The sequence below is a fragment of the Fringilla coelebs genome (genome assembly GCF_963513975.1).
Source record: "Fringilla coelebs genome assembly, chromosome: 34".
Lineage (NCBI taxonomy): Eukaryota > Metazoa > Chordata > Aves > Passeriformes > Fringillidae > Fringilla > Fringilla coelebs.
Window position 1 is genome coordinate 1,000,504 of NC_140060.1, and position 13,101 is coordinate 1,013,604.

A 13,101-nucleotide genomic window follows, 5' to 3' on the forward strand; every position below is an offset into this window, starting at 1 on the left:
ATGGCCACGCCTCCAAAAGCGGCACCGCCCGATTTGGCCACGCCCCTTCTGTTCGGAGACCCCGCCCCTCGCGTTAGCCGCGCCTTTTCCGTGCTCTGATTGGTTACGCAGGGGTAGCCACGCCTTTCTTTTAATTGCGCCTAATCAGCGTTTTGATTGGTTCGTTTTCCTCCCAGCCCTCCTCCCATTGGATCCGGTTCCTCCTAGCTCCGCCTTCTTTTGACTCCGCCTCTCCCCCGCTTTGATTGGATGCTGTTTTTTTAACTCCGCCCCTCACGCATTCTGATTGGCTCTTGTTCTCTGAAACCGTTTCCTATTCGCTCCGGTTCCTCTAAGCCCCGACCACCGTTTCTTCCCGCCCACCTCACGCTCCGATTGGCTCCGGTGCCTTTTAACCACGCCTCCCGCTCCTTCCCATTGGCTCCGCTTCTTCTTAACCCCACCCCCTCCTCCGTCCTTCTCCCGCCTCCCTATCCCCGCCCCTCCCTCCCTCCCATTGGCCACTCTTCCCTTTAACCCCTCCCACCTCCCTCTCCTATTGGCTCCTTCCCTCCCAACCCCTTCTCCCATTGGCTCCGCCCAAGGCCCCGCCCCCGGCCCAAGATGGCGGCGGGCCCCGCCGCCGCCGCCGCCCGCGGCCGCTTCCCCGCCCGGCCCCCGCCGTGGCCTCGGGCCCCGCCCGGGCCCCCCCGATCCCGGACCCCGCTGGGCGGCCCCGAGGGCCCGGCCCGGCCCGACCCCGCGCTCCGGGCGCTCGTGGCTCTCGGCCGCGGCCTCCGCCGCCTGCGGGCGCTGCTCGGGGAGCGCTCCGGGCCCGCCCGGCCGGTGAGGGGGGAGCGGCGGCGGGAAAGGCCCGAGGGGAGCGGGGGAGGCGGCGGGAAGGGCCTGAGGGGAGCGGGGGAGGCGGCGGGAAAGGCCTCGGGGGGTCAGGGGGGAATTGGGGAGTTCTGGGGGGGTTTGGGGGGAATTGGGGCGTCCTGAGGGGATCCTGAGGGGAACCGGGGGGTGCTGAGGGGATCGTGAGGGGGATTGGGGGGTCCTGAGGGGAATTGGGGGATTCTGAGGGGAATTGGGGGGTTCTGAGGGGGTCCTGAGGGGAACTGGGGGGTTCTGAGGGGAATTGGGGGGTTCTGAGGGGAACTGGGGAGTTCTGAGGGGATCCTGAGGGGAATTGGGGGGTCCTGAGGGGAATTGGGGGGTTCTGAGGGGAACTGGGATGAACTTGGGGGTCCTGAGGGGAGTTGGGGCGTTCTGAAGGGATCCTGAGGGGAATTGGGGTGTTTTGAGGGGAATTGGGGGGTCCTGAGGGGAATTGGGGAGAACTAGGGGGTCCTGAGGGGATCCTGAGGGGAACCGGGGGATTCTGAGGGGAACCGGGGGGTCCTGAGGGGAATTGGGGAGTTCTGGGGGGGATCCTGAGGGGAACTGGGGGGAATTGAGGGGTCCTGATGCGAATTGGGGGGTTCTGAGGGGGTTTGGGGGGAACTGGGGGGTCCTGAGGGGAACTGGGGGGTCCTGAGGGGAACCGGGGGGTGCTGAGGGGAATTGGGGAGTTCTGGGGGGGATCCTGAGGGGAACTGGGGGGAATTGAGGGGTCCTGATGCGAATTGGGGGGTTCTGAGGGGGTTTGGGGGGAACTGGGGGGTCCTGAGGGGAACTGGGGGGTCCTGAGGGGAACCGGGGGGTGCTGAGGGGAATTGGGGGGTTCTGAGGGGAACCGGGGGGTGCTGAGGGGAATTGGGGGGTTCTGAGGGGGATTGGGGTGTCCTGAGGGGATCCTGAGGGGAACTGGGGGGTCCTGAGGGGAATTGGGGAGTTCTGGGGGCATCCTGAGGGGAATTGGGGGGTCCTGGGGGGGTTTGGGGGGAATTGGTGGGTCCTGAGGGGATCCTGAGGGGAACTGGGGGGAATTCAGGGGTCCTGAGGGGAGTTGGGGGGTCCTGGGGGATCCTGAGGGGAATTGGGGTGTTCTGAGGGGAAGCGGGGGGTGCTGAGGGGAATTGGGGAGAACTGGGGGGTGCTGAGGGGATCCTGAGGGGGATTGGGGGGTCCTGAGGAGAATTGGGGAGAACTGGGGGGGCCTGAGGGGATCCTGAGGGGAACCGGGGGATTCTGAGGGGAACCGGAGGGTGCTGAGGGGAATTGGGGAGTTCTGAGAGGATTTGGGGAGAACTGGGGGGTCCTGAGGGGAATTGGGGGGGTCCTGAGGGGGTGAGGGTGGAACCGCGGGGTCCTGTGGGGAACCGGGGGGTGCTGAGGGGAACTGAGGGGAATTGGGGGGGTCCTGAGGGGGTTCTGAGGGGAACCGGGGGGTTTTGAGGGGGTCGTGACAGGATCGTGAGGGGAACTGGGGGGTCCTGAGGGAAACCGGGGGAAACTGAGGGGATTTGGGGGGAATTGGGGGATCCTGAGGGGATTTGGGCGGTCCTGAGGGGATCCTGAGAGGAACTGGGGGGTCTTGAGGGGAATTGGGGTTTCTGAGGGGATTTGGGGGGTCCTGAGGGGATCCTGAGGGGAACCGGGGTGTTCTGAGGGGATCGTGACGGGATCATGAGGGGAATTGGGGGTTCCTGAGGGGAACCGGAGGGAATTGGGGGGTCCTGAGGGGAATTGGGGTGTTCTGAGGGGATCCTGAGGGGAATTGGGGTGTTCTGAGGGGATCCTGAGGGGAATTGGGGTGTTTTGAGGAGAATTGGGGGGTCCTGAGGGGAATTGGGGGGTTCTGAGGGGGTCGTGATGGGATCCTGAGGGGAACCGGGGGATTCTGAAGGGATCGTGAGGGGAACCGGGGGGTCCTGAGGGGAATTGGGGAGAACTGGGGGGTCCTGAGGGGAATTGGGGGGGTCCTGAGGGGGTGAGGGGGGAACCGTGGGGTCCTGTGGGGAACCGGGGGATGCTGAGGGGAACTGGGGAGAACTGGGGGATCCTGAGGGGGCTCTGAGGGGAACCGGGTGATTCTGAGGGGATCCTGAGGGGAATTGGGAGGTCCTGAGGGGAACTGGGGGAATTGGGGGGTCCTGAGGGGAACTGGGGGGGTCCTGAGGGGAGTTGGGGAGAATTGGGGGGGTCCTGAGGGGATCCTGAGGGGAATTGGGGGGTCCTGAGGGGAATTGGGGAGAACTGGGGGGTTCTGAGGGGATCCTGAGGGGATTTGGGGGTCCTGAGGGGAACCGGGGAGTCCTGAGGGGAATTGGGGGGTCCTGAGGGGATTTGGGGGGTCCTGAGGGGATCCTGAAGGGAACTGGGGGATCCTGAGGGGAACCGGGGGGTCCTGAGGGGATCCTGAGGAGAATTGGGGGGTCCTGAGGGGAATTGGGGGGTCCTGAGGGGATCCTGAGGGGAACCGGGGGGTTCTGAGGGGAATTGGGGGGTCCTGAGAGGAGTTGGGGGGTTCTGAGGGGGTCGTGACGGGATTGTGAGGGGAACCGGGGGGAATTGAGGGGTCCTGAGGGGAATTGAGGGGTCCTGAGGGGATCCTGAAGGGAACCGGGGTTTCTGAGGGGAATTGGGGGGAATTGGGGGGTCCTGAGGGGAATTGGGGGATTCTGAGGGGAACTGGGGAGTTCTGAGGGGAATTGGGGAGAACTGGGGGGTCCTGAGGGGATCCTGAGGGGATCCTGAGGGGAACCGGAGGATTCTGAGGGGAACTGGGGGGTCCTGAGGGGAATTGGGGGGTCCTGAGGGGAATTGGGGGGTCCTGAGAGGAATTTCGAGGAATTGGGGGGTCCTGAGGGTGTGAAGGGGAAATTGGGGAGGGTTCCTGAGGGGGTGAGCGGGGAACTGAGGAGAATTGGGGGGTCCTGAGGGGATCTGGAGAGTTCTGAGAGGAACTGGGGGGTCCTGAGGAGAATTGGGAGGAATTGGGGGATCCTGAGAGGAATTGGGGGGAACTGGGGGGGTCCTGAGGGGATCCTGAGGGGAATTGGGGGGTCCTGAGGGGAATTGGGGAGTTCTGGGGGGATCCTGAGGGGAATTGGGGGGTCCTGAGGGGATCCTGAGGGGAATTGGGGGGTCCTGAGGGGATCCTGAGGGGAATTGGGGGGTCCTGAGGGGAATTGGGGGGTCCTGAGGGGGATTGGGGGGTCCTGAGGGGTTCTGGAGAGTTCTGAGGGGAATTGGGGGATCCTGAGGTGATTTGGGGAGAACTGGGGGGGTCCTGGGGGGATCCTGAGGGGAATTTGGGGTTCCTGAGGAGAAGAGGGTGGAATTGAGGGGGTCCTGAGGGGATTTGAGGGGAACTGAGGGGATTTAGGGGGTCCTGAGGGGATTTGAGGCATCCTGAGGAGGGAATTGGGGGGTCCTGAGGAGGATTTGGGGGGAATTTTGGGGGAATTTGGGGGTTCCCGAGGGGATTTGGGGGGGATATGGGAGGATTTGAGATGGTTTTGGGGGTCTTGAAGGGCTTTGGGGGGGGTCCTGAGAAGATTTTGGGGGAATTTTAGGGGGATTTGAGGTGATTTTGGGGGTTCCTAGGAAGGATTTAGGTGAATTTTGGGGGAATTTGGGGGGTTCTGAGAGGACTTTGGGGGTTCCTGACAGGATTTTGGGGCGTCCTGAGGGGTTTTGGGGGAAATTTTGGGGAATTTTGGGGCTTTTTGAGAGTTCCTGAGGGGATTTTGGGGTGATTTTTGTAGAACTGAGAGAATTTTTGGGGAGATTTGGAGCATTTTGGGGGTTCCTGAGAGAATTTTGGGCATTTTGAGAGGATTTAAGGAGATTTTGGGGTGGTTTGGGGGGAATTTGGGTTTCCTGAGGGAATTTGGGTGAAATTTCAGAGATTTTGGGGAACAGCTCGAGTGGTTTGGGGGGGATTTAAAAGTTCCTGGGGGGATTTGGGAAAATTTTGGGGTTTCTGAGGAGTTTTGGAGCCGATTTTGAGGGTTTTGAGAAAATTTAGGGAGGATTTGAGTGATTTGGGGAGAATTTTGGGGTGAATTTGAGGGGATTTTGAAGGATTTGGGGGATTTTGGGAATTTGGGAGATTCTGAGGGGATTTTTGCAGATTCTGAGGTGAATTTGGGGGATTTTCGGGGGATTTTGGGAGATTCTGGGGGGATTTTGGGGTATTCTGAGGGGATTTTGAAGGAATTTGGGTGATTTTGGGAAATTCTGAGAGGATTTTGAGGATCCTGAGGGATCTGAAGGGTCCTGGGAGATTTTGGAGCAGATTTTGGGAGATTTTGAGGGGATTTTGGGTCATTTTGGGGGATTCTGAGAGGTTTTTGGGGATTCTGAGGGGATTTTGGAGGAATTTGGGGAATTTTGGGAAATTCTGAGGAGATTTGGGGGATTTTGGGGGGATTTTTGGGGATTCTGCGAGGATTTTGGGTCATTTTGGGGGATTCTAAGGGGATTTTGTAGGAATTTGGGTGATTTTGGGAAATTCCAAAGAGATTTGGGGGATTTTGGGGGGATTTTTGGGGATTCTGAGGTGAATGTGGTGATTCTGAGGGGATTTGGGGTAATTTTGGGTGATTTTGGGGGGATTTTTGGGGATTTTGAGGTGAATTTGGTGATTCTGAGGGGATTTTGGGTCATTTTAGGGGATTCTGAGAGAATTTTTGGGGATTCTGAGGGGATTTTGGAGGAATTTGGGTGATTTGGGGAAATTCTGAGAGGATTTGGGGGATTTTGGGGGGACTTTGGGAGATTTTAGGGGGATTTTTGGGGATTCTGAGGGGATTTTGGGTCATTTTGGGGGATTCTAAGAGAATTTTTAGGGATTCTGAGGGGATTTTTGGGGATTCTGAGGGGTTTTTGGAGGAATTTGGGGAATTTTGGGAAATTCTGAGGGGATTTTGGGTCATTTTGGGGGATTCTGAGGGGATTTTGAAGGAATTTTGATGATTTTGGGAAATTCTGAGGAGATTTTAAGGAGCCTGAGGGAGCTGAAGAGTCCTGGGAGATTTTGGAGCAGATTTTGGGGGATTTTGAAGGGATTTTGGGAAATTCTGAGAGGATTTTGAGGATCCTGAGGGATCTGAAGGGTCCTGGGAGATTTTGGAGCAGATATTGGGGGACTTTGAGGGGATTTTGGGTCATTTTGGGGGATTCTGAGGGGATTTTGGAGGAATTTTGGGGAATTTTGGGAAATTCTGAGGAGATTTGGGGGATTTTGGGGGACTTTGGGAGATTCTGGGGTGATTTTTGGGAGATTCTGAGAGGATTTTTGGGGATTCTGAGGGGATTTTGGAGGAATTTGGGTGATTTTGGGAAATTCTGAGGAGATTTGGGGGATTTTGGGGGGACTTTGGGGGATTCTGAGGGGATTTTTAGGGATTCTGAGGGGATTTTGAAGGAATTTGGGTGATTTTGGGAAATTCTGAGAGGATTTTGAGGATCCTGAGCGGTCTGAAGAGTCCTGGGAGATTTTGGGGCAAATTTTGGGGGATTTTGAGGGGATTTTGGGTCATTTTTGGGGATTCTGAGAGGATTTTTGGGGATTCTGAGGGGATTTTGGGGGAATTTGGGTGATTTGGGGAAATTCCAAGGAGATTTGGGGGATTTTGGGGGGATTTTTGGGGATTCTGAGGTGAATGTGGTGATTCTGAGGGGATTTGGGGTAATTTTGGGTGATTTTGGGGGGTTTTTTGGGGATTTGGAGGTGAATTTGATGATTCTGAGGGGATTTTGGGTCATTTTAGGGGATTCTGAGAGAATTTTTAGGGATTCTGAGGGGATTTTGGAGGAATTTGGGTGATTTGGGGAAATTCTGAGGGGATTTTGGGTCATTTTGGGGGAGTCTGAGAGGATTTTGGAGGATTTTTGATGATTTTGGGAAATTCTGAGAGGATTTTGAGGAGCCTGAGGGATCTGAAGGCTCCTGGGAGATTTTAGGGCAGATTTTGGGGGATTTTGAGGGGATTTTGGGAAATTCTGAGAGGATTTTGAGGATCCTGAGGGATCTGAAGAGTCCTGGGAGATTTTGGAGCAGATTTTGGGGGATTTTGGGTCATTTTTGGGGATTCTGAGGGGATTTTGGGGCAGTTTTGGGGGATCCTGGGGTGTTTCAGGGCAGGAATTTGGGGTTTTTTTTGGCAGATTTTTTTGTTTTTTGTGTGGGAAAGGGGCGTAGCCATCGAAAGGGGGTGTGGCTTTGTGGGCGTGGCCATTTCTGACCCCACCCCCTTTTGCAGGAGGAGTTCCGGGGGTTCCTCCCCGAGGAGCTGGAGATGCCCCTCCCCCCACGGCGCTCCCGCAGAGGTCAGTGACCCCAAAATCACCCAAATCACCCCAAAACCATCCCAGATCACCCCAAATCACCCCAAAATCACCCCAGATCACCTCAAAATCACCCCAAAATTATCCCAGATCACCCCAAAATCACCGAAATCAGCCCAAAATCAGCCCAAAATCACCCAAATCACCCCAAAATCACCCCAATCACTCCAAAATCACCAAAACCACCCCAAAATCACCCAAATCACCCCAAAATCACCCAAATCAGCCCAAAATCACCCCAAAATCACCCAAATCACCCCAAAATCACCCAAATCCCCCCAAAATCAGCCCAAAATCACCTAAATCACCCCAAATCACCCCAAATCACCCTAAAATCACCTAAATCACCCCAAAATCACCGAAATCACCAAAATCACCCCAAGCTCACCCCAGATCACCCCAAAAAATCACCCCTAAATCATCAAAATCACCCCAAATTTCCCCAAATCACCTAAATCACCCCTAAAATCACCCCCAAATCAGCCAAAATTTCCCCAAAATCACCCCAGATCACCCCTAAATCAGTAAAATCACCCCAAAATCACTCCAAATCTCCCTAAATCACTAAAATAATCCAAAATCACTCCAAAATCACCCAAAATCACCCCAAAATCACCCCCAAATCACTCCAAAATTACCTCAGATCACCCTAAAATCACCTAAATCACCAAAATCACCCCAAATCACCCCAAAATCACCCCTAAATCACCTAAAGCAGCCCAAAATCACCCCCAAATCACTCCTAAATCACCAAAATCACCCCAAATCAACCCAAAATCATCTAAATTGCCAAAATGACCCCAAAATCACCCCAAGATCACCCCAGATCACCCCAAAATCAGCCTAAATCACCCTTAAATCGCCCTTAAATCACCCTAAAATGACCCAAAATCATTAAAATCACCTAAATCACCCCAAAATCACCCCAAGATCACCTAAGTCACCAAAATTACCCCAAACCCACCCCAGATCACCCCAAAATCAGCTCCAAATCACCCCTAAATCATCCTAAATCATCCTAAACCACCCCAAAATCACTCTAAATCACCCCAAAATCACCTCAGAATCACCAGAGATCACCCCATAATCACCCCAAAATCACCCCAAATCACCCCAAAATCATCCCAAGATCACCTAAATCACCAAAATTACCCCAAACTCACCCCAAAATCACTACAGATCACCCCAAAATCACCCTTAAATCGCCCTAAAGTCACCCTAAAACGACCCAAAATCATTAAAATCACCTAAATCACCCCAAAATCATCCCAAGGTCACCTAAATCACCCTTAAATCACCCCTAAATCATCTAAATCTCCCCAAAATCACCCTAAAATCACCCCAAAATCACCCTGAATCACCCCAAAATCACCTAAATCACCCAAATCACCCCAAAATCAGCCCAAAATCAGCCCAGATCACCCCAAAATCACATAAATCGCCCCAAAATCCGCCCAAAATCACCTAAATTGGGACAAAAACATCTAAATCACCCTAAAATCAACAAAATCACCCCAAATCACCCCAAAATCATCCCTAAATCTTCCCAAATCACTCCAAAGTCGCCCCAAAATCACCCTAAATCACCCAAAACCCACCTAAATCACCCCAAAAGCACCCAAATCACCCCTAAATCACCCCAAAATCACCCCAGATCATTCCAAAATCACCTAAGTCACCAAAATCACCCTAAAATCACCCCAAAATCACCCCAAAATCTCCTAAATCACCCTTTAATCACTCCCAAACCATCCCATATCACCCCAAAATCAACGCAAAATCATCCTAAAAATGACCTAAAATCATTAAAATCACCTAAATCACCCCAAGATGTTCTTAGATCACCCCAAATCACCCCAAAATCACCCCAAATTTCCCCCAAATCACCTAAATCACCCCAAATCACCCCCAAAATATCCTCAAAATCACCTTTAAGTCACCCTAAATCACTTAAATCACCCCCAAATCACCCTAAATCACCCTAAAATCGCCTTAAAATTGCCCAAAATCACCCCAAAATCACCCAGAATCCCCCCAAAATCCATTCATGGACCCCTTGGGACCCCCCAATGTCCCCAAATCCCCCCAAAATCCCCCAAAATCCCCCCAGGACCACCCTGGGAACCCCAAAATCTCTCAAATCCCCCCCAAAATCCCCCCAAAATCCCACCTGGGTCTTCTCAGGACCCTCCCAAAATCCACAAATCCTCCAAAATGTCCCAAAATTCACCCAGGATACCCCAAAATCCCCCCAAATCCCCCCCAAAATTTTTCAGGGACCCCTTGGGACCCCCCCTGGACCCCCTGGGACCCCCCAAAATTTCCCCAATCCTCCCAAAATTCCCCCAAAATTCCTCAAAAATCCCTCGGGACCCCCCAAAATCCCCCAAATTCCCCCAAAAATCGCCAAAATTCTTTGAAATCCCCCAAAAAATCCTTCAGGATCCCCCTGGGACCCCCCAAAATCCCAAAAATCCCCAAAATCCCCCCAAATCCCCCCAAATCCCCCCTGATTCTCTCTCCCCTCCCCCACAGGCTCCCGGCTCCCCTCTGGCTCCGCCCCTTCCCCGCCCCGCTCAGGGGGCGTGGCCTCTTCACCATCGCCCCGCCCTCCTCGCCTCAAGCCCCGCCCCCGGCTCCGCCTGCTGCGCTTTAGGGGCGGAGTCTGGCGGAGGAGGGGGCGTGGCCGAGGGGGCGGGGCTTCCACCACCGGCGCGGCTGACTCCGCCCCCCGCGGCGGCGCGCGCAGAGGGGGCGGGGCCAGGAGCCGCAGCGGTAGCGGGCGGGGCTTGCGGCGGCAGTTCGTGATGCCATTGGTCAGCGCTCGTTCGGCTCGGCCAATCAGGCCTCCGAGGCGATTCGCGGACACGCCCATCCCGGAAGTGACCGGCGGGAATTTCAGGGAGGGTCGGGACGCACCTGGGGAGTCCCAAAATCCCCCGGAATTCACCCAAAATCCCCCGGAATTCACCCAAAATCCCCCGGAATTCACCCAAAATCCCCTGGGATCCACTCGGGACCCCCTGGAATTCACCCAAAACCGCCCAAAATCCACCCAAAATCCCCTGGAATTCACCCAAAACCCCCCGGAATTCACCCAAAATCCCTCGGAATTCACCCGGGACCCCCCAAAATCCATCTGGGACCCCCCCAAATCCTCCTGGGACCCCCCTGGGGAGACCCCAAACCCCCCAAAATCCACCCCAAACCCCCCGGAATTCACCCAAAATCCCCCAGAATTCACCCAAAACCCCCCAAAACCCACCCAGGACCCCCCAGAATCCCCCCCAAACCCCCTGGAATCCACCTGGGACCCCCAGAAATTCACCCAAAACCCCCCAAAATCCACGTGGGACCCCCCAAAATCCACCTGGGACCCCCCTGGGGAAATCCAAAACCCCACAAAATCCACCTGGGACCCCCCAAAATCCACCTGGGACCCCCCAAAATCCACCCAAACCCCCCCAAAATCCACCCAAAATCTTCCGGAATTCACCCAAAATCCCCCGGATTTCACCCAAAACCGCCCAAAATCCCCCCCAAACTCCCCAGGATCCACTCGAGACCCCCCAAAATCCACTCGGGACCCCCCAAAATCCACCTGGGACCCCCCAAATTCCACCCAAAACCCCCTGGAATCCACCTGGGACCCCCCAAAATCCACCCGGGACCCCCTTGGGGACACTTGGGGACCCCCCAGGACCCCTCAGGATCCTCTGGGGACCCCAAATTCCACTCGGGACCCCCCTGGGGACACCCCCAGGACCCCCCAGGATCCTCTGGGGACCCCAAATTCCACTCGGGACCCCCCAAAATCCACCCGGGACCCCCTTGGGGACACTTGGGGACCCCCCAGGACCCCTCAGGATCCTCTGGGGACCCCAAATGACCCCTGGGACCCCCTTGGGGACCCATCAGGGACCCCCAAATCCACCTGGGACCCCCTCAAGGACCCCTCAGGGACCCCAAAATCCATCAGGGACCCTTTGGGGACCCCAAAATCCACCTGGGACCCCCCTGGGGATCCCCTGGGGACCCCAAAATCCACCTGGGATCCCCCCAGGGACCCCTTGGGGACCCCAAAATCCATCGGGGACCCTTTGGGGACCCCAAAATCCACCTGGGACCCCCCTGGGGATCCCCTGGGGACCCCAAAATCCACCAGGGATCCCCTCAGGGACCCCTTGGGGACCCCAAAATCCACCAGGGACCCCCCTGGGGACCCCTTGGGGACCCCCAAATCCATCGGGGACCCTCCCAGGGACCCCTCAGGGACCCCCAAATCCACCTGGGCCCCCCCCTCTGTCCCCTCTCCCCTCCCCCCGCTCTGCCCCTCCCCCCGCCGGGCCATCCTGAGGGCGCCCACCTTCCGCTGGGACAGCGGTGACGTCATCAGGAACGCCCGTGACGTCATCAGAGGGGGCAGCAACGTCATCGGGACGAACGGCGGCGTCGCCAAGGGCGGCTCTGACGTCGTCAAAGCCGGCGGTGACGTCATCGATCTCACCCGTGACGTCATCGGGAGCGGCCCCGGCGCCGTTGCTTCTGCCTGTGATGTCATCAAACCGGCCAGTGACGTCATCAAACCCGCCTGTGACATCATCAAACCCGCCAGTGACGTCATCAAATCGGCCAGGGATGGAATCAAACCCTCCTGCGACGTCATTGACGTGACACGTGACGTCATCGAGCCCCCCTGTGACGTCATCAAGCCCCCCTGTGACGTCATCGAGCCCCCCTGCGACGCCATTGGCTCAGCCGGCGACGTCATTGGACACGCCCATGATGCGATCGAAGCCGCCGATGACGTCACAGAAGACGGCAGTGACGTCACCGACGGCGCCGCCGCCACGCGGGACGGCGACGACGCGATCGGGGACAAGGATGACGTCATCGATCCCGGCGATGACGTCACCGGCGACGCCTCGAGGACGGCTGCAGGCCCCGCCCCCTTGGGTGACGCGGCGGTGACCTTTGACCCCGCGGTGACCTTTGACCCCGGGGTGCCCCTGCAGCTGCTGCAGGTGACCTTGGCCGACCCCGCCCTGACCCCGCCTGGCCCCGCCCCCTTCCGGCCCCGCCCCCTCCTGCTGCGAGCGCCGCTCTTCACCCCGGGCCCCGCCCACCTCCGCATCTACCAATCGCTGAGCTCCCCGCCGCCCGTCGGCCACGCCCTCCAGCTCCCGCTGCAAGCCACGCCCACTCCCGGCCTCAACTCCCAACTTCCGCTCCAAGCCACGCCCACCAGTCAACTTCCTGCCCAAGCCACGCCCACTTCCGGCCCCAAGATTCAACTTCCTGCCCAAGCCACGCCCACTTCCGGCCCGAACCATTTCACCCCGCTGGGGGGCGCCGTGGGCGTGGCAGGAAGTGACGTCATCAAAGCCGGAAGCGGCGGCGGGGAGGGCGGGGCCGGGCCCGATGACGTCACCGGGCGGAGCGATGACGTCACGGGGCGGAGCGATGACGTCACGGGGCGGAGCGATGACGTCACCAGGGCGTGTCTTCGACCTGCTGAGCCGCGCCCGCGTCCAACTGGGCCGGATCGACCGGGGGCGGGGCCGGGTGAGGGAAACTGAGGCACGGCAGCCGAAATTTGGGGGAAATTTTGGGAATTTTGGGAAATTTGGGAAAATTTTGGGGAATTTTGGGGAAATTCCGGAGATTTTGAGGATTTTGGGGGAATTTTAAGAATATTGGGGAAGTTTGGGGAGAATTTTGGTGAAATTGATGAAATTTTGGGAGATTTTGGGGAATTTTTGGGGAGATTTTGGGGGAATTTTGGTGAAATTGATGAAATTTTGGGGAATTTTGGGGATTTTGGGGGAAATTTGGGGGAATTTGGGGAAATTTTTGGAGATTTTGGGAGAATCTTGGTGA

The 13,101-nt window shown here is 56.7% G+C and overlaps 1 protein-coding gene across 1 annotated transcript in view; it reads left to right on the plus strand.

Moving 5' to 3' along the window:
• Positions 1-13,101, plus strand: part of LOC311164672 (uncharacterized protein) — a gene marked incomplete at its 5' end in the record, with an annotated part of 27,070 nt that continues 13,969 nt past the window's right edge. The window contains 5 exon segments of the mRNA XM_084224203.1: positions 1-72; positions 721-825; positions 7,137-7,203; positions 9,757-10,570; positions 11,579-12,786. Coding sequence (XP_084080329.1) covers positions 1-72; positions 721-825; positions 7,137-7,203; positions 9,757-10,570; positions 11,579-12,786 — 2,266 coding nt within the window.